The sequence below is a fragment of the Leptodactylus fuscus genome, chromosome 1 (genome assembly GCF_031893055.1).
Source record: "Leptodactylus fuscus isolate aLepFus1 chromosome 1, aLepFus1.hap2, whole genome shotgun sequence".
NCBI lineage: Eukaryota > Metazoa > Chordata > Amphibia > Anura > Leptodactylidae > Leptodactylus > Leptodactylus fuscus.
In genome coordinates, this window is record NC_134265.1 from 243,789,573 (window position 1) to 243,814,177 (window position 24,605).

The window sequence follows — 24,605 nt, forward strand, 5'->3', positions numbered from 1 at the left end:
AGGCTAAATATAAATGGAAAGAATTACATTTTTCAGAAATATTTCACAACATATTTTTCAGAGCGCTAAATTAATACATATAGGGAATGATGTTGTGTATAGTGCAATGTGGAAAGGAGAGGGCTACATTTTGCACAATAATTTTGGCCTCAAATTTTTCATGCTAACTAGGCCAACTAGATGGCATAAACTATTAGTTAGACAGTCTATCCGCTAGATTTAACATACAACCTGACCCATTGTGATGTTACATTTTTAGACTTCCTCTCTAAGTTTACACTGTGTAACTATTAGTAAATATGGGCCAAAGTTTTGATTCTCATGTGTTAATGTATTCCACAAGATACAGCTGAAAATCTGAAGGGTAAATATGTCTGTACAGTTTCACTGTACCCACTGGTGCAGTGCAGATTTGACCCTGAGAACTACATTGCTGTCTTTAGACTTCTTCAATTTGCCCTAGTACGCTGGCTATCAGCTTCAGGGTCACATCCTGACGGTTTCTTGACTAACCAATGCTTGTTACAATTTCTGTGTTTGTTTAGCCGCTTTTTGAAGATTGATTACAGGTTTGCAATTGAAACGAGATCTGGGGAGTTTCCTAACCATGGACCAACATTTCAATGTTGCGTTCACCAAACCAGTTATTTAACACTTTTGCCTTGTGCTATGGCTCCATAATGCGGGAAAACGCATTGTTCTTCACTTTCATTCTTCAAGAAGCCACGCTAAAAGGCTAAAGGCAGTGTGTTACAAAGTAATGTATGGTAATTTATTTATTTTTGGAAATATTGGATGGAAATATTGTAAATGGATAGAAATGTTTCTATAGTTTGACCACCAGGGGGAGCAATATTATTTCTTTCTCTTACCTGTAAAGAACCGTCATATTCCAGTGAGCTTTGTAGACATCCCACAAAACAAACAATTAAAATTTCACTTTTATTGGGATCTTTAAAAACTTGTGTCCCTCAAAAACATCAGCCACACTGACAATACTATGTGACCACTCCAGTAGATATGATCGAGGAAACAACAAATAAATATTAAGGAATCAATATCGTCATGCAGTGAGGTCCAACTAAATCAACATCTAAATCTCCAAGGGTGTGGTGGAATTCACTCTGGTGTATGTTTAAATCTTCCCATATACTACATCAAAATAATAAAAAATAATAAAAGTGGGCCCACTGTTCAAACAATTCCACAGGTAAGTATTAGGGGTCAAGTAGCCGCTTTACAGGGGCCGAATTAACAATGCCCGACCTCCCTGTCCCATCAATAAGTCTTGTTCGACTGGAGAATCATTTCTAGTGAGGCCATATATAAAATACACCTTTGATAAGCGATTCATATCCCTTGTATTAAATCCATTGGCCCTTAAAGTATCTAAAACCTAATAATGTTGCATTGGGTGTTCGAGTTAAACATTTAATGCCACTGGAAATTTTGTTAATGACGGCTATATTAAGAATTACTGAGTTAATGTTGCAATTAAATGCATCAACATGATGACAGAATGAAGCAGCGAAGTGCCTCTGAGGCCAGTGCACACCTGATGCTGTATTGTAAAAGGGAAGTAGATTATATTTTTTTTTACATTTTCTTAAAGGGCTGTTATTGCACACAAAAGGTTTTAAAGCATGCGTATTTTTTCTAGGCAATAAATATTCCAAGGGAGGTCTGTATGGTATAGAATTGTGTATGTATGGCTTTTCATGGACTGTTCAGGTATAGTATCTTGTGTGGTTGCTTTTAAGGTCTAAGTGTTGAAAAACTAGTGGTCTGCTAGTATGAAACTACTGTAAAAGTATTGTTTTTTTTCCTCAAAATATTATACCTAGCCAAACACACTAAGAACAATAAATGTAAAATATTGGAGCAATTCAGTTTTTTTTTGCACATAAAACGTTTTTCATTTCTGTTCCTCCCTCACACCTTTCCCACAAAAGGCGCATGGTGAGGGGGAGCTTGACCGGACCATAGATTGACCATTTCTTCTAGAAATCAGGCCTAAATGATACACTATATGCCAGATATGAGCTGGCATACAATTCCCAGCAGAGGGTATGCCTCATTTAATAACACCAGTCTTCATAAATGTACCCATTGTTCATATATGATAATAGTTGGTTTTATTTAAACTAACTAAATAAAATAGTGAGACATGGAAAATGGTATTCAATCTGTAGGCAGAATCTTATAAAGCAGGAGGATCTGAGCAGACTGATACATAGTTTTGTGGGAAAAAGATTCATTACAATCTATCATTTATCCATTAAAACCTTTACTCAATGTTGAGAAGTCAAGGCAGAGGTTGATAGCCATTTATTTAATTAGCTTGTCCTTTACTGTCCCATATAGGGCTCAGAATCTACATTCCCCATCAGTATATTTCTGTATGCATCACACACTTCTGGCCCAACAGGGTAGGAGAATCTGCGCTTGAGAAAGGGCTGATGCTGGCTTGAAATGCATCGTGGTAATAAAGAAGTGCATTATACATCTGGGTGAGTGCTGAATTCTTGCCTGTTCCTTGGAGGAGGCTGGTCCGTCTTTCTTGTTTTCTGTATACATAGCCATGGAGGTGAAACTGTCAATCACCGATAGGACACGGTCTTGACTTCTCAACTTAGAGCAGAGATTTCAATGGATAGATGATAAGTTATAGAGAATTCTTACCTACTAACCGATACATCAGTCAGCGACTCTGGTTTTATAACATACTTCCTACAGATGGAACCACATTTTCCACATGAAAATTTAATGGATTGTAGAACAATATATAAAATAGAGTTACAGACTCGCTGGTATCGCAGCCCAACCCTCCTCCAAAAATTCTACCCTACGGTTTCTGACATTTGTTGGCGCTGTGGAGGTCTCGTTTTTCCACATCTGGTGGGAATGCGGGGAGATCCAGACCTTTTGGTCCTCTGTGTTTTCATTGTATGCAAAGGTTTGTGGTTGCCCTGTAGTCTCCTCCCCCCCAGTTAGCTCTCCTTTCTCTCATCCCAGGCAGGCTCTCGAGGGTGAAGGGTGATCTCTTGTGACACTTTCATACGGCCGCCAGTGCGGTGATCCCCAGGCACTGAAATATCTCTATGACTCCTTCCCTGATGGTGTGGCTCCAGGAGTTCCTCCTTATCAGTAGGATGGAGGACCTGGTCGCGGAAGACTCTCCTGATCTGTCGGCTGTGGGTTGTTTCAGGAGTCAGAGTTCTCCTCCCTGTTTGTGTGATTTCCACGCTTTGAATCACCCTGCCCTGGCGCTCTGTCCTCTTCCCCTTTCCTGCAGCGCATTCCTTGTTTCGTCTCTCATGTCTTGTCTTCCCCTATCCTGTGTCTCTCTATGTCCATGGCGTTGTTCTCTTCCCCCCAGTTTCCCTATGGGTCTTATTGACCTTATTGTTTTTGCTCTTTCCTTTTTATTTTCTGATTGGTACAGCCCAGGGGGCTCCCCAGCCGATTGGCTTTGTGATGGCCTTATCGGGGCCTTAGCTTCTCGTGTTGGCATCTTGCCTTCTATTGTTATCTTTTGCTCCATTTATTGAAAAATGTAATAAAAATTGATTACCCCTAAAATAGAGTTACAGGTACAACTAGGTGTAAAAAGTTTATGTTAGTATGACACTAGCCTGTGGAAGTGCATATTGCGCAAAACGGCCCATCGCTATTGCTCACTTTGTCCCCGGTATGCCTGTTTATACTTGATCTAAGTAAAGAAGCACTGGAGTCAGGAAGTGTGCCACTGTTCACCTTTTTCCGTGGTTAGGTTAGTACTTCCCATCGGTTATATAAACTACAGACCAACCACACACACAATAATAGAGTAAAAATAGGATGAGCCTTGTTTAACAGGTGAAAAAAAATTAAATTCACTAAAATCATCATTTTTTTACGTATTTTGTTACAAATGCAGACAGCAGGTCTTTATAAGGAGTGTCCGAATCAGATTTTGTACGTGGAATCCTGAATAGGCGTCGTACAGCTGGAGACCGCAAGAATAGATTATGAAGTAGACCCACAAAGCTGGATGAAACCCAATAGAGTGCCATGCTCTGCAAAAATAAAGAAAAACATACAATCGAAGCTTAGAAATATCTTTAGCAACTTCAAATCATTGAGAAATCTTATTTTGACATTACTGAATGGGTTATACACAGGAAGTATGATATTAGATAGATATTAGTAGATATTAGAGAAAGCCCTGAGCACATTAGACTTCATATAGAACTTTTGTTTAGTCTAGCTATGAGGAGAATTTTGGCTGAACCATGACTCATCTGGACACACTTCCACTACTTTAATGATATTTCTATGGTATAGTTATTAATAGTGCCTGATAGTTTTCCTCAATTTGCAGTATTTTGTGTTCAAAGCATCAATGTGAAAGTGAAAAATCCAACCCATATTGGGTACATAGCATCCCTGTTTTCCTCACTAGATCTGAAAACTGCAGTCCTCTCTGAGCTGGTTGTCTTACTCTACACACTGTAGGCAGAGAAGGAATCTGCAGTGTATCTCCCTCTATCTCACCCAAGATTATACAGGATATGAATAGAGAAGTACCTATACTGAATGAAGCGCTTTGACTGTGTAAGATACAGCTTTCTTATCTCATCTCCATACTAGCCAATGAGGAGGGGCAGAGAGAGCACATAGAAGGGAAGAGAAGTCATCAGAATCATGTGACCTGCAGACAGAGCAGGGATTTTCACAGTTAAACTAATTTTAGCAGAGGGAGGAGGAATCAGGGAAACAGCCTGATAACAGCAGAAAGAGGCAATTCTCTCTGATAAGATATATTAAATAGTTTCTTGCCCATGCTATTCATTTATGCAAAGTTTGTTGAAATGACAGGTTCTATTTAATGACTTTTAAACTGACGGACTATAATTTGAATTGGCCATCAATATTAGATGTGAGGTGCTTAGACTCTGAGTACTCCCTCTGTTTTAGCCACTTGAGTCAGAGCCATCAGCAGCAGGTATCAGTTGTATGTTACAGTTGATGTCCTGGCACAGCTGGCAATATTGGAGACATTTACAGCTATATAAACCCTTAGGCTGGTCTTACACGACCATAGTGGTTTTTGCGGTCCCCAATTTGCAGATCCGCAACACAAATTTCACTTTAAAAATCAATTCCGCAGACATCCGCAAAGTGCATCCACAACGTTGCGTGTGTATCAGTATTATGCGGATCCGCAAAAAAACAAAACACACATGTTGACATCCGCAATTACGGCTATACACTGATGTATGTTCAGTGTATATCCGCAAAAATGCACGCACCCATAGACTTCTATTGGACCTTCCATGCCATGCACGCACGGCCATTACGGATATGCGGTATACTGTCCGGACCACGGTTGTGGCGTGCCGCACCACTGACAAAATCTACGGTCGTGAAAGAGGCCTCATAGAAAACTATGGGACCATAAATGGTCCGCAATTTTGAACCCGCAATTGTGGACCATTTGCGGTGCAAATCTACGGTCGTGTAAGACCAGCCTTAGGGGCCAAGTTAATGCTGCCAGGGGAAGATCCTTTAAAGATGCCTCTTAGTATCCTTAGTAAGGTGATCAAACTATTGCATGTTAAATACCCATGCAGATACGCATAAGAAAAAAAAGATTAAAAACAAGCAAAATTGCTACTTTTCTTTTTGCTGTATTACATAAAAACAAATACCCCCCCCCCTTCAAAAAAAATGTACACAATTACGATTTTATTTAAAACGCGTGCTGAGTCAGCAGTTTTGCTTATCCAGTTTCCAAAACAACTGAATAAATAGGAAGTTAATGAAGTTGTGCGCACCACCAGATGGTACAAGTCTTTGTAGAAGATTTGTACCATCTTGGAATTAGCTGTGGTGCTAAGGTGTTAACGTCTTGGATGACCCCTTTAGAAAGTAAGATCACAGAACTACTAGATAAATGCAATGTCCATTATGGTGGCTGCAAAAACACCAGTTACTTACTGAGGGAACACTGGCTGCAATGGGAATCATTAGAACAGATATTCCACGAACAGCATTGGTTACATATTTCTGAAATCTAGATAGCTCCGTCGTCCGTAAGGCAAACATCTGTTTGGAGGTGAAAATTCAGAAATGTCACAAGGATTCATTTTAAACTAATATTATGCATTTTAAAACGGCATCATCTGTATTGCTTAAAGTGTTTATAAGCCTGTGGCTACTGAGATGGATTAACATCATAGCAAAGCATTACAGAATGACAGACTGGACCAAATGGCATGGGATGGACATTTTTATTCAGAGACTACAATCACCCCTCTTCCCTAAGGCATCCAAACCAGACAAGTTTCTATTATTTCAATCTTTTATTGTTCTGGACAGATTTGACTCCCTCTATGTTCGTCGTATTGAAATATTCTTTCAGAGTTCTGACTATACCATTGTAGTCACCAATTGCTATATATTTTCATACAGCTTTTTTTTTTCTCAACTAATTAGCATTACATCATCTTCATAGTATCTGCTCTGCTATATGAAAACTTCATGGATCAAAAACAAACATCAAAACACATGCAAAAAGTTGTACAGAACAACCAGGGATCTGCATGTCAATTTTCTTAACTAGAGAAAAATAAATAAATAAATTTAAAAAAATAATCTGCGGCTAAATCTGGATGTAAGTGTTCCATTTCCTTGCAGCACCACCACATTACACAATACCCATTTAAATCAATGGGTTGTCTGTATAATGCAGGGCAGGACAGATGCTCAACGGAGATTGCTTGATCCCTGTCTACTTAGTAAGGTAAAATATAAGTCACAATATTACACCTACTGTCACAATTTTAGGAACACTTTTTTGACACATGTACCGTATATACTCGAGTATAGGCCAAGTTTTTAAGCACAGCTTTTGTGCTGAAAAAGCTCCCCTCGGCTTATATCAAAGCCAGAGTCAAGCAAAAGGAGGGGTCTATGACCAGCCACAATAGTAATGTATCGAATCTCCCATAAATAGTGAAGGGGGGGAAAAAAAAAAAAAAAAAAGCAGCTTTAAAAAAAAAAATAAACAAACAAACACAAGTTCTAAATCCTTATTTTCCCTAGAATACATATAAAAGTAGAAAATTACTGTGAAACACATACACATTAGGTATCCCTTTGTCTGAAAGTGCCCGGTCTACTGAATACAGGGTATCTGCAGTGCTCCTTTTCTGTCAAGAAGGGGTTAACACTCGGCTTATACAGTAGCTTAGTAAATGATCCCATAATAATTTTTCGGGAAGAGTAAAGCTGACCATACACTTTAGATCATGGGACAAATGTACCATTGTTGTTGCAAGTAGACCATGGCATAAAATGCATCAAAATATAGCAAAAAATCTGTGCAAATACACAATGTTTTGCAAAAACACTACTTCCACTAAGGGCATTAATACAATGCCAATAAAGTTGTTAGTACACATTTTTAAATTGTGCAAGACCATCTGCCAGCAACAAGGGGACCTCTTTAGAGCCGACTGTTTTTTGTCCATTTTCACAGATCCCTCAATAGACTCAAGTTATGAGGGATCTGTGAAAACTGCTGTCAGACGGATGCAAAACTTTCCATACTGCCCAAATTTACACAGTCTAACCATTAATAGGTGTGGACCAATGTTATTTGAACCTGTTGATATCAGTGGGACCAGCAGGTCATCTCATCTGCAAGGTGGTTTGTCAACAGATGGCAGGAGAAAAAAAAAAGTGAACAGTCTGATAGGATAGGACATGTTGAAATCTTTCTTAGTGTAGACATGCTTGACATGTGCATGTGTGAGTAGGGAGAAGCAAGTGTTATCCAAACTAGCAGTCAGCTGACAGCTATCCAAAGCGTATAGCTAATAGGGAAATAAAGGGAGGGCAGATTGATTAATCCAATAATACACTGTAGATGATGAGACTTAGATACTCAGAAATAAGTCATATCTATTCTAATGTCCAATTTATCAGCAAAAGTATTTTCCTATTGTCTGACAACTCTTGAAGGCTCACAAACAGCTGAAAGATAACTCTCTGCATAATACAATGACAGGTTTCCTTGTACTGCTACTGTTTAAACATGTGCAAGTTGTCATTTGGGCCCCTGAGCAGAGACCTTAAAAGGGGTTTCACGGATGACATAGCGTTAGGACAGGCCATCATCTGAAGATCAGTACTGGTCTGACACTCAGACCCCCAACAACCTTCAATTGATGACCTATGCTAAGGCTAGGTCATCAATTAATAGAACTGGAAAAATCCTTTAAAAGATATGTAACTGAATAGAAAAGTAGTGTATTGCTTGCAAATTTACCTGTAAAACTTTAAGCTCTAGAAGTACAGAAGACAATTACAACTATTATATACAGGACAACAGTGTCTTTCAGAAATATTATAATAGTATAAAAAAGCAACATTTTATAAAAACGTGTAAAATAAGCAAAAAGGGTCAATAAGAACACTTTCTTACACTCAATCATTTGTTACTCATACCTCCACTACCAGCAAGTTGATAGAGCCCAAAAGTACTGGAAGAATCCAAGTGGAATCCGGCATTGTGAGGTCTGGGAACCATAGTGCCCCCCCATTCTGTAGCTGCTTGTGAACCAACTCATCTGAAAATAACATGTCTGAATTGAGTAAATTAAAAAAATGATAAAGATAAGACCCTAATTCTAACAATCAATAACTGTGAATAATAAGGCTCCATACACACTAGTGCTCGCTCTATGTTCAGGGATTCTGCCCTCCAATCGGTTTGAAAAAAAAAAAGTGGAGAGAAACGTTCAAGCAGGACATTTCTCTCTGTATTTTCGGGTGAAAACCTGGTAGACCGCTTTTTAAGTGGACTGGGTTTCCGGGTCTTCAAATGGACCTGAAGAACGGAAACAGAGTGCAGGTGTGAACTTAGAGTAAGGCATGTCATGCACATTGAAAGAGTAAGGCCATCAGTATCCACAGTGAAAGAGGAATCTCATATTGCACTTGGAAGTACTGGCTACCCCTTCAGATATATTCATTGATTTTAAATACAGTACTGTATGGATGCATATGTGTACACAAACGTGTACAAAGATACACAGAATTAAGTTCAAGCTCCTGCTCAGTAACAAAATTGCTATTGAATATGCTATTACAAACATTTCAGCTGTAAACAAAAGAATTTCTGGTGTGAATCGATGTTTTATTAATTTATACTATAAAGTGTAACCACAAGAGGTAGAAAATACATGCACTGAGATAGCAAAGACTATGTAACCTTGCAAAAATGCCAGAAAACCATAGCAGTAAGTAAACACTCCACCTAGTGCCTGCAATACCAACTGCAGTGCAGAAAACCTGTATTGCAATGTATTTAATGGTTTTAATTGCTGACATATAAAATTGCACACAAATAGGTAGACTATACAATATTGTATTATATACTAGTGCAGCAATTAGACTATCATCAAAAAGTTATGGCCTGTTGCTCAGTGGTCAAAGGTGTTTTCAGATGAAAGTAAATTTGGAAGGTCCCAGAGTCTGGCGGAAGAGAGGAGAGGCTACTGTACACAATCCAATCTGCTTGAGGTCTAGTGTGATGTTTCCACAATCAGTGATGGTTTGGGGAGCCATGTCATCTGCTGGTGTATGTCCACTGTGTTTTATGAAGACCAAAGTCAGCGCAGCCGTCTACAGGAAATTCTAGAGCACTTCATGCTTCCCTCTGCTGACAAGCTTTTTAGAGATGGATATTTCATTTTCCAACAGGACTTAGCCCCTGTCCACACTGCCAAAAGTACCAAGACTTGGTTTAATGACCACAGTATCATAGTGCTTGATTGACCAGAAAAATTCACCTGACCTTAACCTTCTAAAGAGGAAGAGGAGAGACACCAGACCCAACAATGCAGACGAGCTGAAGGCTGCTATCATACAACCTGGGCTTCCATAACACCTCTGCAGTGCCACAGGCTGATCCCTCCATGTCACATTGCCGCATTGATGCCGTCATTCATGTAAAAGGAGCCCCGACCAAGTATTGAGGGCATTTACTGGACACACTTTTCATTTGGCCAACATTTCTGTGTTAAATAATTTTTTTTAAAGTTGGTCTAATATTCTAATTTTCTAAGACAATGACTGTTGGGTTTTCCTTGGCTGTAAGCCATAATCATCAACATTAACAGAAAAACACTTCAAAAAGTTTTCTGTTTGTAATGACTCAATATAATATATGTGTTTCACTTATTCCATGGAATTACTTAAAAAAAAAAAAAACACAACCACTTTTTAATGATATGCTAATTTATTGAGATGCATAAAATTATATATATATATATATATATATATATATATATATATATATATATATATATATATATTTTATTATTACATTACACACAGTTTCCACTACAAAAACATTTGCTTAATTTTGTAGCACCAGCATGTTACAGTGTTGGCCAAAAGTATTGGCACCCCTGCAATTCTGTCAGATAATACTCATTTTCTTCCAGAAAATGACTGCAATCACAAATTCTTTGGTATTAATATCTTCATTTAATTTGTCTTCAGTGGAAAACCACAAAAAGAATTGTCAAAATGCCAAATTGGATATAATTCTACAGCAAACATAAAAAGAGGGTGGACAAAAGTATTGGCACTGTTTGAAAAATCATGTGATGCTTCTCTAATTTGTGTAATTAACAGCACCTGTTACTTACCAGAGGCACCTAACAGGTGGAGGCAATAACTAAATCACTCATGCAGCCAGTTGAAGTGGATTAATGTTGACTCAACCTCTGTCCTGTGTCCTTGTGTGTTACCACATTGAGCATGGAGAAAAGAAAGAAGACCAAAGAACTGTCTGAGGACTTGAGAAGAAAAATTGTGAGGAAGCATGAGCAATCTCAAGGCTACAAGTCCATCTCCAAAGACCTGAATGTTCCTGTGTCTACCTTGCGCAGTGTCATCAAGAAGTTTAAAGCCCATGGCACTGTGGCTAACCTCCCTAGATGTGAACGGAAAAGAAAAATTGATGAGAGATTTCAACGCAAGATTGTGCGGATGGTGGATAAAGAACCTCGACTAAGGGTATGTTCACACATCAGTATACCATCCGTCCTTTTGAATTCAGTTTGACACTTCAAAATGGACTGATACACATACTGATTGTATACTGACACCTTTTTATGCTGATAGCAAACGTTCTCCCTCCCCTAGAGGACAGATAAGGGGTTTAAAAGTAGCAATTGTAAACAGAGTAGAGATAAGGAGGACATAAGGACATTTATTTTATCTACTTATCTTTGAATTCAGTGTCAAACTGAATTCAAACAGACGGATGGCATACTGATGTTTGAACACAGCATAACATCCAAACAAGTTCAAGCTGCCCTGCAGTTCAAGGGTACAACAGTGTCAACCCGTACTATCCGTCGGCGTCTGAATGAAAAGGGACTATATGGTAGGATACCCAGGAAGACCCCACTTCTTACCCAGAGACATAAAAATGCCAGGCTGGAGTTTGCCAAAACTTACCTGAGAAAGCCAAAAAACGTTTTGGAAGAATGTTCTCTGGTCAGATGAGACAAAAGTAGAGCTTTTTGGGAAAAGGCATCAACATAGAGTTTACAGGAAAGAAAAAAAAAAAAAAAAAAAAAAAAGAGGCCTTCAAAGAAAAGAACACGGTCCCTACAGTCAAAAATGGCGGAGGTTCCCTGATGTTTTGGGGTGCTTTGCTGCCTCTGGCATTGGACTGCTTGACCGTGTGCATGGCATTATGAAGTCTGAAGACTAACAACAAATTTTGAAGCATAATGTAGGACCCAGTGTGAGAAAGCTGGGTCTCCCTCAGAGGTCATGGGTCTTCCAGCAGGACAATGACCCAAAACACACTTCAAAAAGCACTAGAAAATAGTTTGAGAGAGAGCGCACGCTTCAAATCTCAGGGACCTGGAGCAGTTTGCCAAAGAAGGTTGGTTTAAAATTCCAGCAGAGCATTGTAAGAAACTCATTGATGGTTACCGGAAGCGGTTGTTCGCAGTTATTTTGTCTAAAGGTTGTGCTACCAAGTATTAGGCTGAGGGTGCCAATACTTTTGTCCGGTCCATTTTTTGGAGTTTTGTGTAAAATGATCAACGATTTGACTTTTTTTTTTTTTTTTTTTCATTCTCTTGTGTTTTTTCATTGCAAGCAAAATAAATGAAGATAATAATACCAAAGAATTTGTGATTGCAATCATTTTCTAGAAGAAAATGAGTATTATCTGACAGAATTGCAGGGGTGCCAATACTTTTGGCCAACATTGTATGTACCCCAGATAGACAGGTGGTGTTTGCACTGTAGATGACTATCTAGAGTACCTATATATACAGCCATTGATTCAGAAGAAGGCAAAACCCTGTACATGTTCAGCAAATTTGTGTTGCAGGGGAAAATTCCAGAATTGCAGGGGTGCCAATACTTTTGGCCAACACTGTATACCGCTAATTTTCTCAGTGGCTACCACTCTTTGGGTAAAACTGCAGCGATTTTTTTGAAAATGACACTACCAGTTTCATTACAACTGAAATTCCGCAGCGCACACGTCCCATGTGAGCACAGCCAATAATTGTATCATCACCAGATATCAACTATAAAAGGACACTGAGGGGACACCATATTATAAACATATAAAAGTGGTAGATCAGAGTTACCTGTATTGGATCCAATTGCATCATAGCTAAAATTCCTCAGAGCCAGAGAAACAAAGATCCACATAGGTATCTGGATCCACATGATCAGACTGGCCTTAAATGGGTGACAGTTATCTCGCACATAAAGCTGCGTTATTAACCTTTTCATGTTTTTACGGAAATGAAACCTGCATTGAAATGAATCATACATATAAATTAGTAGCCTGTAATGCTGCATTCAATGACCTGGTTACTCAAAAACTTTTAGACAAAGTTCAAGTACACTACCAAAATTACAAAGCTATTAAAAGGGTTGTCCAAAAATTACAGTTCTGGGCCAGAAGGCCAGGGAAGGTGAAATATTAAAAAAACAAAAAAATCCAAAACACACTTCATACTCACATACCTCATCACTTTCCAGTCCAGTGACTCCTAGGGACTTGCTCCGGTGAAAGACTATGCTGCACATGATGTCACAGGAACAGAACCAGGACATCACAAATGTCATCGGTGACTTTCCCCGTTCCTTTCCTGTGACCACCGATTGGTCTCAGCGGTCATGGGTACTGGCATGGACTGCTACCGGAACAAGCCTGGGTACCGTTGTACCAGGCCATGGCGCCAGAACCCAGAATGCTAGGGACAGCTAAATATTGGTGTTTTTTTGTTGGTGTTTTTTTTTTTTTTAAATATAATTTAACTAACCTAACTTCCTTTTTAATAGAAAGCTGGCTGTAATATTCTCTTAAGCAACCCTCTAACTGAGCTATAACTAGGTAAAAGTCCACACAGTCACATATTTACAGTGAATGCTATAGCAGGAAAAACAAAAAAACAAAAAACACACCACATGATCAAAGACATCAGATATTCTGAAAATGGTATAACTAAAACGTATACCTGGACTCGCAGAAACAAACAAAACAAATATGCCTTATACGTTCCTGTACACAGAAATATAAAAAAGTTACAGGTGTGAAATATAGAAACTCAAGAATTTTTAAACATTTTTTTGCAAAGTTTTGGCTGAACTTGTAGGAAACAAACAAGAAAGGACATAGTGGAATTAGAATGGGAAAATTTAATAACTGTATGCATTTCAGATTAGAAGCAAAAACCGTTCAGCTGTTGTAGGTCAAAGTAGCTGTAATGTGGTGTGTGTCAATGGACTAGATACACACAAGCAGATCATCACATTAAGCTACTTTTCTTCTAACTCCAAAGCTCCAATAGCTTAGTTTGTTACATCTGTGTGTTAGAAGCCAGGTTAGGATTGTGACAATTCAGAGTGTGGTGCACACATACAGCTACCATTATCTGCTTCTCAAACACACTACAAACACATAACACAGTATATAATAATATCATGAGAAACTTACTTTGCAACTTTGTCACTCCAGCCATGCTGCTTCCCATAAACAGCCACCTCATAGCGCAGTTCCTTTGCTAAACTTTGTATTTCTGGCTGTAATTTTTCCACCTAGCTGAAGATAAAGCAAAGGTTTCTAAAACAAATCATAGCTAGTATGGTTAACAGGACAGAATGAGGACATTCTGTAGAAACTACAACTGCCCAGATCAAGATTAAGAGCAAAGGCGCTGTGTGTGGAATATTATCGGTCATGTGTTCTACCGGAAGTCTATCCCAAGTTCTTCATGGGAAAGGCTCTCCAAATTTACATAACAGGAGGTTTACGACCAGGGGTGAACCTGCCTTTTTCGCCGCCCAAGGCAGACGACAGAAAGCCGCCCCCCCACCGGGAACAGGGGGTGGAGCGGAGGGGGCGGAGCAAATGGGGTGGGGCAGAGCGAAGGGGGCGTGGTGGAGCAGCATTAGCAGGCAGAGAGCAGGCACGGAGAGGACCTGCTCTCTGCCTGAGCGTGAGGGGAGGCCGCTGGAGCAGCGCTGCGTCCACAGGGCCTCCCCAATCCACCGCTCGGTGACGGTGACGCTAAGCCAGTCCAGGACAGCTTGTCCTGGACTGGCTTAGGTAAGCAAAAATGCCGCCCTCCCCGGGGCCCTGGCATTACGACACAGTATCAAGCTCATCATTCCTTCTACTTGATTAGTGCAAGGCCCTTTAAAGCCTCAAGCCTACAACTCGCCCACCACATTGTGCAATTGGGGGATGGTGCAGGGTGGGGACCTGGGCAGGCTGGGGTACAGTCCTATGAAAAAGTTTGGGCACCCCTATTAATCTTAATCATTTTTTTGTTCTAAATATTTTGGTGTTTGCAACAGCCATTTCAGTTTGATATATCTAATAACTGATGGACACTAATATTTCAGGATTGAAATGAGGTTTATTGTACTAACAGAAAATGTGCAATATGCATTAAACCAAAATTTGACCGGTGCAAAAGTATGGGCACCCTTATCATTTTATTGATTTGAATTCCCCTAACTACTTTTTACTGACTTACTGAAGCACAAAATTGGTTTTGTAACCTCAGTGAGCTTTGAATTTCATAGCCAGATGTATCCAATCATAAGAAAAGGTATTTAAGGTGGCCAATTGCAAGTTGATCTCCTATTTGAATCTCCTCTGAAGAGTGGCATCATGGGCTACTCAAAACAACTCTCAAATGATCTGAAAACAAAGATTGTTCAACATAGTTGTTCAGGGGAAGGATACAAAAAGTTGTCTCAGAGATTTAACCTGTCAGTTTCCACTGTGAGGAACATAGTAAGGAAATGGAAGACCACAGGGACAGTTCTTGTTAAGCCCAGAAGTGGCAGGCCAAGAAAAATATCAGAAAGGCAGAGAAGAAGAATGGTGAGAACAGTCAAGGACAATCCACAGACCACCTCCAAAGAGCTGCAGCATCATCTTGCTGCAGATGGTGTCACTGTGCATCGGTCAACTATACAGCGCACTTTGCACAAATAGAAGCTGTATGGGAGAGTGATGAGAAAGAAGCCGTTTCTGCACGTACGCCACAAATAGAGTTGCCTGAGGTATGAAAAAGCACATTTGGACAAGGCAGCTTCATTTTGGAAACAAAAATTGAGTTGTTTGGTTATAAAAAAAAGGCGTTATGCATGGCGTCCAAAAAGAAACAGCATTCCAAGAAAAACACATGCTACCCACTGTAAAATTTGGTGGAGGTTCCATCATGCTTTGGGGCTGTGTGGCCAATGCCGGCATCGGGAATCTTGTTAAAGTTGAGAGTCGCATGGATTCCACTCAGTATCAGCAGATTCTTGAGAATAATGTTCAAGAATCAGTGACGAAGTTGAAGTTACGCCGGGGATGGATATTTCAGCAAGACAATGATCCAAAACACCGCTCCAAATCCTCAGGCATTCATGCAGAGGAACAATTACAATGTTCTGGAATGGCCATCCCAGTCCCCAGACCTGAATATCATTGAACATCTGTGGGATGATTTGAAGCGGGCTGTCCATGCTCGGCGACCATCTAACTTAACTGAACTTGAATTGTTTGTCCAAAATACCTTTATCCAGGATCCAGGAACTGATTAAAAGCTACAGGAAGCGACTAGAGGCTGTTATCTTTGCAAAAGGAGGATCTACTAAATATTAATGTCACTTTTCTGTTGAGGTGCCCATACTTTTGCACCGGTCAAATTTTGGTTTAATGCATATTGCACATTTTCTGTTAGTACAATAAACCTCGTTTCAATCCTGAAATATTACTGTGTCCATCAGTTATTAGATATATCAAACTGAAATGGCTGTTATAAACACCAAAATATTTAGAACTAAAAATGATTAAGATTAATAGGGGTGCCCAAACTTTTTCATAGGACTGTATATTACAACTCTCGCCTCTTTTCTGGCATGTGTTATGGAAATTTACACCAGTTCCTGACTGGCATAGATATCTATTGTGGCACATGATATGCCAGTCCTAATAAATTTGCCTCCTATTATCCAAAAAGTATACCTCCAGCGATAAAACATTTACAAAACTGAATATGAGTGAATATAAGAAACTTTGTAAAATTTTGTATATTTTTAGAACAAAATATTTCTTTTCCCATTTATCATTGTTTCTTTCCTCTTTCCTGCTTTTAGAGATACCTCTAACCTCTGTGGAGAAGGATATTGGGTAGGAAGAGGCTGCCAGAAGATAAACACATGATACTTCAGATGATAAGCTCTGCTGCACTTAGAAAGATAGCCTTTTGGCTCTACTATACTTAACCTGTATAATGATAAAGAGCTCCCTTAAGCTGAGATTTTTGGTCCGTATTTTGACACTGAATCCACCTCAGAATCCGGTTCCAAAAAAACGCCTCCCACTGACTTCAATGGAAGCTGTTCACTTCTTTTCACTTCACTTTTCTGCTAGCATTTTTTCCCACTTACAGAAAAAAGAAACAAGCTGTCCTATTTTGCTGCGGATTCCGCAGCAGAATAAACTACGGCGCGACACCTCCCTCCCAACTTGGCTCATTCATTTGGGCCTAATCTGGAGAGGAATGCCGCAACTGCATACCTCTCCAGTCCGGTGGATTGGGGAGGCCCTGTGGACGCAGCATCCAGTCGCGGGAGGCTTTTTTTTGGAGCCAGATTCTGATGCAGATTCCGCGTCAAAATCTGGACCAAAAAGCTCAGTGTGACCTCAGCTTTACTGAAGCAATAAATCATGTGCTGGCTGCAGCCTTCCCATAGATTTTGGTTAGTGAGGTTAGATATGGAGACAGCTTGACACACCAAACTGAAGGGAAGGAGTGGAAGATAAATGGAGAAAGTAGCATTTTTTCTCGATCAGTAAAATTATGCTGTATGAGCCCCACATACGCGTGAATAGCCTTTAAAAAGGCTATTCTGGCACCGCTAATCTTATTTTACCCCCACACCCCGTTTTAAAATAAAACCATAAAAACAAATATGTAAATTATACCTATCGTGCACGCTGGGCGGTCCGACGTCATCTTCTGGCACGCCTTCTTCTTCCGGCAACCCCCTCCGGTCCTGGCTCATCCCCGGCTTCAACGTCTTCCTCTTCCAGCTGGATTGGTTCAAATCTGGCGCGTACACAGTAGTGCTCCCTCCGGAGCAAGCTCCAGCGCCATTTTTCACAATGGGATACTGAGTATGCTCAGTTCCCCTGAGAACCAAACGAGCGTAGTGCGCATGCGCAGTACGCTCATGAATTGCCATAGAGAAAAATGGCGCTGGAGCCTGCGCAGTGCTACTGCGCACGCACCGGATTTGAACCAATCCCACTGGAAGAAGAGGACGGTGAAAGCGGGGAAGAGCCAGGACCGGAGGGCGTCGCCGAAGCCTTTTAAAAGGCTATTCACGCATTTGTGGGGCTCATACAGCATAATTTTGCTTTAATAATGATATACTACATAGTTTCTAAGATTCACCTGAACTGTTCAGGTATTAAGTTACTTTATAATTGGAGGTACACTGTAAATGGAGTCTGTTAGGTCTAACATTAGTTCCCAAAGCAATAATATGTATAGGAGCCAAGAAGCAATATAGAAATATCTACATTTTTATGTATATGCAGATGATCGTGCAAGTGCAATTTGGGTGGGCCCAATGTGCCTCCAGACAGCGGTGACTCATCTGTCTGAAAATCACACTGCCTGCTAAAGGGGAATACATTGTCATCTAAAGCAGAGGTCTTATAAACACATGTGGCTGTCTGTAGAGAAACCTGGCTGTGTCTGTGAGCACCATCTGTTATTCTCTATGTATGTGAGAACAGAGAGGCTGCTGCTGACTCATCGCCCTGCTCTCACACACAGACAATAGCAGAGGGTGCACACAGACACTTCCGGAGTGCACAGTGGAGGTTAATTAGCATATGAATAAAAACGGCCTCATTCAAAAACTACTGAGGCTATTTACATACAAAAGGTATGTGTGGAATAGCCTGTCTAAAGTATGTGCTTAGCTAAAAATGACTTTTCCCAATGATAGAGCCCCTTTAAAGGGCCCCAAAACAGCACTATTTGGGCAGAATTTTAGATCTAACAGACTCCCTTTAATCTTAAGGATGCAGCAGTACCTACTGAACATCACTGGCAGGAAAAGTGTAGTTTATAAAATAAAAAGCTCTAGCGATGAGCTCATTATGACAGTGTCAACTAAATGACTAGCAACTTCAAGATTGAGGGCTAAAAACAAGGGGATACCAGAGATTTAGCCAAGTGTTCCATTAGCTGATCCAAAAGGGTCAATTCACTGCTGTACCCATGTATCTAAATACATGGGTAAAGCCAAAGTGGCTTGTTTGCACCCTCTCTGGTTTCAGCACACGGACTACTTGCCTTGATAGCACCAACATACACATTTTCCTGGGATGAACTATATGTAAACAAGTGTGCAAGGATGCGCTACTCAGTATACAGGGCACATTTCTTTAAAACTCCAGTTTAGGAGGAAGATTGATTTTGTTCATCTGAATGGGATTGTTTTGAAGACAAGAAGAAGGTTTTATACAAACAAAATAAAAGAAACAGCCAAAAAACAAAGCAACCAGGCGTGCATACATAAAGGGTGATTGACATAGCCAAAGAAGAAAAGGAATTCTAGGCAGAGATATGCCTGAAATTCCTCTTCACTTCTGCCCCTCTAGAAAAGCGGTGGAAATGTGAAATAGAGCAGTGTGCCAGAATCCGCAGCAAGATCAATGCTTATTTTTTCCTGCTCCGATCTGCCTCTCATTGAAAACAATACGAGGCATAATCATGGGGAATCTGCCTGATTTTAGGGCAGAGTTCACATTAAAAACACCACCAGATTAGGCCTTGCGAACCTATATTAAAATATGAAGTATAAAGCAGTAGAATACGCACCTTGCCTAGAATGTGCAACTGATATACTGAAAGAGGAAGGGTGACAGCTGTCCTCAGCGCTATTGTTGTGCACATAATATTCAACCACCATGGTAGTCCTGTGACTTCTTGAATAGCAATTAGAATCTTCTCAGCCAAATGAACCGGGGCAGAATCAGCCATTTTTGCAAAGACGCCATAATCACTGTTTACTTGCCCCGCAGATGCAGCAGCAAGAGGCTCTGCAGAGGTAATAGCCCTGTGTTGGGGTGAAGTAAGCACACGCGATGCAAATGATGGACTTTTTCCATAAAACCATCTGTGACTATGCTGTGGATTCCCGAGTCCTTGCTGATGTTTTTTGATATCACTAGTTCCAAAGGACCTTGCATGTTGAAATTTGTTTGGTAACAAAACTCTTACAGAATAAAGCTCAGTGGTTCTGGTCCAAATTGTCAGGGTCTTTACATACTTATAAAACATTGCTCCAAATCTAAAGAAAGAGATATAGTATATAGTGAATTTCATTAACATGTATATCCAAATTCAGAGAATTCTACATTAATGCTAGGGTGACAAATTTAAAGTTTTTGTTAAGGTGTGCTTCTTGCGATCACTTGACACAGGGTCAGGACTAGGCCAGAACCCCTATATCATCAAGAATCCGCTGGAACAAGTCAGTGATTCTATACTCCCTGGACAACCCCTTTAAAGCCTTTATTTTTAGACTTCCTTTTTAGACTAATACAATACACTGCAATGCTAATTTTAATGCCGATTTTACTTAAGGATCCTCGCTCCTGCTCACGGCCGCCTGCGCTTTCCTTTCTGCGGATGCGGCTGTGAGCAGAAGCAGAGGATTGGTAAGTGAGGCCACAGGCCAGCAAACTCCAACAAACACTGCTATCATTATACTCTGAGGGTCTTTTCAGACCTCGGAACATAATGATTGTTGGACCAGGGGAGGTGAAGGAACATAAAAAAAAAAAAAAAAAAAAAAAAAAAACACTGTTACTTAGCTCTCCTGTGCTCTGGCAGGCTTCGGGCCTTTTTGGTGACGTCACGTGACCCAGGCCAGCATCATTATGCATTGCTACGCTGGCCTGGGTCAGGTGATGTCTGGTCCATCATTGAAGCAATCTGCGGGGAGTGTGCCGGAACCAGGAAGAGGCAAGTAAATTTTAATGTTTGTATCCTCCCCTGGGTCTCTAATCATTATACTCTAGGGTCTGAAAAGTTGGGGAATAGTAGTGATGATCCATTTCTGGAAATAGGGAAAAGGATTGTCACCGGATAATCAAATGACTGCCTCAGGATATGGGTAACTAACTATTTTTGATAAAAGATGTTATTTAGAAAGTAGGAGGGGGAGGGTGTTTAGACTAGGTGTAAGGATTTCTAGTTATCCCGGACAACCACTTTAAGCAAAGATTTGACGTATACACCTAAAGATAAAAAGAATTCACAAATACAACATAATAGGATATATCCAAAACAAAGATAATAGTATGAGATATTCAATATCTTTTTTTTTTTAAAATTTTGTCCATAAAAAGTTGCCCATACATAGTGAAACCCTCCAGGTGCAGTACTGAAGAGGTCAAAATGTATAGGACACCCTAGACATCATGGGACATAATTGCTATAGAATGTGTAAAAGTTATACACACATTCTGTCACTTGATCTTGAAGATGATGGTACGTTTAGATACCCTAGCTCTTCACATAATTCTGAAGCCTCTTTCACACATTGTGTAACTGGAGGTGTGTGGTGAAGTTTAAAACAAAAAAATTCCGCAAAAAAATATATATTTGTTGCTGCGATTTTAAGGAAAAATATTTGCAGAAAAGATACTTCTAAGAAGTGTTCTTCAGCCTTATTTTATATAAAATATGAACATCTGGGCTTTGCGCTATTGCTCCTACTCCAAAAAGAAAAAAATTATAGCATGTGTGATCCCAACCCTCATCCAAACAAACCCCTGCTCCAAGTGAGGACTCACTGACAATTAGAGATGGAGGGGGGACACGAATCTGGGGGCAGAGATGGAGGGGACATGAATCTGGGGACAGAGATGGGGGGGGGACATGAATCTGGGGACAGAGATGGGGGGGACATGAATCTGGGGACAGATGAAGGGTGTATATGAAACTGGAGGAGAGATAGAGGGGGGACATATAATTTACGGGTGACTGTAGGAGGATTATACTGTGTGCGGGCACATGAAAAATTTATGAGAATAGGCAGAGTCAACACAAAAGTGGGTAGGGCTAAATTTGCCACAGGCGCGCCACACAATTTGTCCCTCTTTCAGTTCTTCAAAAGTTGGGACATATGAGCTGGGATCACATCGTAGAAGACTATCTAAAAACATTGGCTCATCAACTGGTCCTTGCAGAGCTTCGCAGAAGAAGTGTGAAAACAATTGGAATACCCTCTAGCATGCAAATGCAGCTGAGAAAATTTTGCACAGAACGCGAAGAATCACCGGCTCCCCCACCACCCAAAAGACAGAGATGCAACACCTGCACTGTAGAAACAGGACTCAGGAGACTCTCAAATTATACATTTAAAAATTGCAAAAATGCTATTTGCCTGTCTCATGCAGAAATGATCTGCAAATCATGCTCATTGCTCTGCAACTGTACTTTTACAGGGGAACCGCTAACATCTGATAGTGACTGATTTTGAGTACAGTACTATTTCAGCAACCTTATCATTTGTTTTGCTTATCTAAATTTTATGTTTACTAATAGTTTTTGACGAAAACGGTGTTTTGTTTTTTTTCTTGCAAGTAGCAAAATGTGTGCACTTTGAAACACATGACTTTTCTGGTTAGTAAACTTTTTTTTTTCCACCTGATTATGTGTATTCTCATTTATTACATTCCTATTAAGGTAACTGATCACTTTTAGAGCATTGAAATACAAAAAGGAAAATATAGCCAATTTACCAGCCTGAGCCTGACAGGCGCAATATGCCCCTAAACTCCTTATGAAACATATTGCCCCTGACGGCTGTTACCCTCCACAGACCACAGAGTAACTGCATTACAGTTAGGCATATCTTTATCTCAAAACCACTGGCACCAATGACAGAATCCCTTTATATAAGGACCTGACCTGTATACGTGATAACTATGTAATTCACATAGAAACTGGGATTACCAAGTCTACACAAGACAGAAGCGCTCAGGAAACGCAACGGAAAGCACAGCTTGAAAACTGATCTAGCCACAGTGGATAATTTTGGTGCCAGACTGTTTTTGCTGCAGTATATCCTGTATTAGACCAAAGAAGCACTTGAGGAAATATCATACACTGACACTTACTTGAAATACGTCCATTCAATCACACACGTGCGGTACCACAGTATAAGCAGCAGATGGCGCTGGACTTATGTATGCAGACACTCAGCATTGACCTTGCCAGGCTTACGTCTCCCGCGTCTCATGGTCACCTTTCTCATTTTTTATTTTGTTTCATCTCTATGACCACGGGAGGTTTCTAACTCCGACAGACGTCACGTGCGACATCCGAATTGCACAGGGCGCTTTTTAGTGACGACACCCAGGCACTTCCTGTGATGGCGTCGTTTATATTGCTCTCCGCGCCGTTTGTGAATGGGGTTTATGTGGTTCCTTCTGGCATTCCTCAATACTGGTGCGCCGAAGATTATGCCGCATTAATGGTGTGTGCATGTGGTCTCCTACTGTACATGGGCTCTGCAGGGAATCATGTGAAATATAGTATAAGGCGGCATTGGTGGAGTGGCTGAGGACGGCAGGCAATACTGATACAGATAGTAATATATATATATATATTTTTTTTTTTTTTGGGGGGGGGGGCGGGGGAGATCTCATCTTGTCCATTGTCACGGCCGATGACCATTCCTCCCTCTTGGACATCTTCTGTATATGGTTTCTGTGCTGCTATTCCTTAGACTATGTTCATTTCTGCAGCAAAGTCTCTGCCACACAAACCATCAAAAATCAGCAGAGAAGTCCTGCACAAACAGCAGAACCCCATTATAGTCTATGGGCTCCACAGGTAACCACTGTTTTAGTGGACCGGTAGAGGACCCAAATGATGGAGACCCATGCACACATGTGAACCTAGCCTTAGCTTCACACAAACAACTATTCCTAAGTCTTGACCACCAGGGCAGGGCTTCCGAAAACAGGCAATGAGGACCAGAACTGTCGCTGCTGGAAGCAATAGCTAGAGAGGTCAATCTGAGAGAGCCCTTCACAGGGTGATGGCAAGTAGGAGTGGCTTTTAAGGGATGTTTTGCATATATATATATATATATATATATATATATATATATATATATCTCCAGATGATATGTATGATATTAGACCACAGATTGGTACTAATTAAAATTAACAATTGCGCTATTCTTATGTATGCCATTTAGTGATCTCTTTATTTTTACTGAATCATTTAATAAATTGCTAAAACCTTATTTTAACTTTTTTTTCCATTAGGTACTTTCTTTCTCATACCAGGCTTTTGTGCATTCCCTGCATCTGTATGACACATAGAGAAATCTGTCTATTTGCCAGTACATTGTATGATTAGAGATGATTTTCCCGTTATAGCTCACTGACCCATTCATTTCCTATGGGCCAAAGCACACTACTGTGTATTCCACAGATCCATCTGTGGGCTGAGATTCGGTGGTGCAAAACCTATAGAAGCCTATGGCAGAGTAAAAACTAGGGATGGAACATGTATGTATTCCGCGTGTTGTCTTTATTTGCGGAACAGTTACCTAGCTACCACCAAGGTTATTTTTACTTATGTGTCATCCGTATTTGCAGATCTGCAAATATGGATGACACTCTGAAGCAATACTGTCTTGTTTTTGCAGACATACAGCACTGATGCTGTATGATGTTGACACACGGATCACAAAATACACAGTTGTTTGCAAAGGATGTTACGCAAAGTTGACATCTGCGCCAGCGGTTCCTGAACAACAGAGCCAGACTGCTGACATGGACGCATACGGAGTTAAAAGTCCTCTAGCAGTTTCTGTGTAGATGTGAACTTTGGTTTGTGGGTTCAAATCCCAGGCTCACACTTAATGAAAATTAATAAAGTTAAATTTAATTCTAAATAAATTGAGAGAGGATATCCTGGCAGCCACAGCGTTGTGAATATTGAGCCAGCAGG

The 24,605-nt window shown here is 40.3% G+C and overlaps 1 protein-coding gene across 1 annotated transcript; it reads right to left on the minus strand.

Moving 5' to 3' along the window:
- Positions 1-3,887: 3,887 nt before the first annotated feature.
- COX18 (cytochrome c oxidase assembly factor COX18) lies at positions 3,888-22,909 on the minus strand. The gene is made up of 7 exons (XM_075265174.1): positions 22,757-22,909; positions 19,446-19,917; positions 14,039-14,139; positions 12,681-12,847; positions 8,497-8,618; positions 5,983-6,090; positions 3,888-4,058 (listed from the first exon to the last, which is right to left on the minus strand). Exons 2-7 carry the CDS (start codon positions 19,905-19,907, stop codon positions 3,888-3,890), a joined length of 1,131 nt encoding a protein of 376 aa, XP_075121275.1. The 5' UTR covers positions 19,908-19,917; positions 22,757-22,909.
- Between the last annotated feature and the right edge of the window lie 1,696 nt (positions 22,910-24,605).

Bases quoted from the DNA above. Each gene is read 5' to 3' on its own strand.
- COX18 (XM_075265174.1), bottom strand. From the start codon at position 19,907: ATGTTTTATAAGTATGTAAAGACCCTGACAATTTGGACCAGAACCACT. The intron at 14,140-19,445 runs GTGCGTATTCTA...ATCTTCAGCTAG, and splicing joins AGTTGCACATTCTAGGCAAG to GTGGAAAAATTACAGCCAGA. The intron at 8,619-12,680 runs GTAACTCTGATC...TGTTATTTTCAG, and splicing joins TGCAATTGGATCCAATACAG to ATGAGTTGGTTCACAAGCAG.